At 43.6% G+C, this 2,391-nt stretch overlaps 1 protein-coding gene across 1 annotated transcript; it reads left to right on the top strand.

Annotated features, from left to right (window-relative positions):
- The first annotated feature begins 1,423 nt into the window (after window positions 1-1,423).
- Window positions 1,424-1,757, top strand: LOC109558862 (translation machinery-associated protein 7-like). Its single transcript, XM_070788740.1, has one exon. It carries the CDS (start codon window positions 1,424-1,426, stop codon window positions 1,616-1,618), a length of 195 nt encoding a protein of 64 aa, XP_070644841.1. The 3' UTR covers window positions 1,619-1,757.
- Window positions 1,758-2,391: the final 634 nt, after the last annotated feature.

Genomic DNA, 2,391 nt, shown 5'->3' with positions numbered 1-2,391 from the left:
AACAGAGTGACAATATATAGCCTTGTCATACTCCTTTCCCAATTTTGAACCAGTTAGTTGATCCTTGTAAGGGTCTAACTATTGCTACTTGACCCGCATACAGCTTTCTCAGGAGACAGGTAAGGTGGTCTGGTATTCCCATCTCTTTAAGAGTTTTCCACAGTTAGTTGTGATCCACACGGTATCTATTATTGAAAACAATGGTGTCTGTTATTAAAATGTCACCCCTAATATTTAGCATAGTACCTGGTACATAATGAGGGCTTCCCAGGTGGTACAGTGGTAAAGAATCTGCCTGCCAATGCAGGAGACACAAGAGACTCCGGTTCCATCCCTTGATGGGAAAGATCCTCTGGAGAAGGAAATGGCAACCCACTCCAGTATTCTTGCCTGGAGAATCCCATGGACAGAGGAGCCTGGCTACAGAGCTATAGTCCATGGGTTTTGCAAAGAGCCAAACGTGACTGAGTGACTAAGCCTGCACTCACACACTGGTACATATAATAGGTAAATATTTTACATATATAGTAAATATTTAATGAAAATATATTTGTTGATTGCATGAGTGGAAAAGAAGGACTAGGTTATCGATTTTATAAGTGTGTTTCTAAATCAATGCTCGTTCCACCTACCTCCATATACAGGAGAACAAGTGCAATGTTACTAAACCTTTGACACTTAACTTGCTGAGGTTCTAACCTTTCACAATATCTCTACTTTGGTCAATAGGAAAGAGCTTTCAAGCCTAAGGCACCGTGCAGCTGTAGATTGTTATTCTAGGCCTAAGAATCACAGTTCTGCTGCTGCTGCTGTGTCGCTTCAGTCGTGTCCGACTCTGTGCTACCCCATAGATGCCAGCCCACCAGGCTCCACCGTCCCTGGGATTCCTCACGCAAGAACACTGGAGTGGGTTGCCATTTCCTTCTCCAATGCATGAAAGTGAAAAGTGAAAGTGAAGTCGCTCAGCTGTGTCTAACTCTTCGTGACCCCATGGACTATAGCCTACCAGGCTCCTCCGTCCATGGGATTTTCCAGGCAAGAGTACTCTAGTTTTAACCAATAGCTACTGGAGGCATGTGGTGCTAGAGATGCCTGTGAACAACGGTCCATTGTGTGAAACTAACTCGACTAGTTGTATCCAAAGGATGACCTGCTCTCGAATGTCAATAACATTGCAAATATTTGTTTTGAAAGGGTACCAAAGGAAACTCCAGAGTGAATTACCATTGGAGCAATTTTCCTATTGCAATCAGTGACTGATGTGCTCAGTAAATTTTATGTCCATATATGATATACATGTGGGTCCGGTACCTAGCGAGGTTACACTCTTGGACTCTCCTTTCACAGGTGATCCACTCTAGGAGCTAAGTAGATCTTTCCCCACTTAGAAACTTCAGATTCCGGGGAAGGGGCGGCAGGTGCCATGTCAGGCCACGAAGGTGGCAAGAAGAACCCCCCAAACCAGCCCACGAAGAAAGCCAAGGAGATGGACAAGGAAGATAAGGCATTCAAGCAGAAGCAAAAGGAGGAGCAGAAGAAACTCGAGGAGCTAGAAGATAAGGCCAAGGGGAAAGGGCTCCTAGCCACCAGTGGAATGAAGAAATCTGGCAAAAAGTAAGCTGTTCCTTATGCCTGAGGCAATGATGACCCTTAGTTCCATTCCTGTTTAATCACCTGGGTTCCCTGCCATAATATCTGTTGCCACCTATAGCTAGAATGACGTGTTGTCTAGGAACCTAGTGTACATTTAAGGATAAACTTTTGTAAAAAAAAAAAAAAAGAGAAACTTCAGATTCAAGGCTTGGATACAATGAATGGTAATTGTTAAGTGATTTTTCAGTTATGACAGTGAACAGAAGACATTGATGAAGATAGTGATTAAAGACAAATTTTCTATTGATACAGACCAGGAGTTTAAATTAGAAATGCCATCTCATTGCTGAAAAGATTCTTGTTTTGAAAATAATTTTTATTAGAGTATTCAAAAGCAGAGACATTACTTTGCCAACAAAGGTCCGTCTAGTCAAGGCTATGGTTTTTCCTGTGGTCATGTATGGATGTGAGAGTTGGACTGTGAAGAAGGCTGAGTGCTGAAGAATTGATGCTTTTGAACTGTGGTGTTGGAGAAGACTCTTGAGAGTTCCTTGGACTGCAAGGAGATCCAACCAGTCCATTCTGAAGGAGATCAGCCCTGGGATCTCTTTGGAAGGAATGATGCTAAAGCTGAAACTCCAGTACTTTGGCCACCTCATGCGAAGAGTTGACTCATTGGAAAAGACTCTGATACTGGGAGGGATTGGGGGCAGGAGGAGAAGGGGACGACAGAGGATGAGATGGCTGGTTGGCATCACCAACTCGATGGACATGAGTCTGAGCGAACTCCGGGAGTTG

The sequence above is a fragment of the Bos indicus genome, chromosome 5, assembly GCF_029378745.1.
Source record: "Bos indicus isolate NIAB-ARS_2022 breed Sahiwal x Tharparkar chromosome 5, NIAB-ARS_B.indTharparkar_mat_pri_1.0, whole genome shotgun sequence".
Classification (NCBI taxonomy): Eukaryota; Metazoa; Chordata; class Mammalia; order Artiodactyla; family Bovidae; genus Bos; species Bos indicus.
The sequence above is the reverse complement of the archived record's forward strand: the minus strand, read 5'-3'. Positions and strand labels throughout refer to the sequence as shown.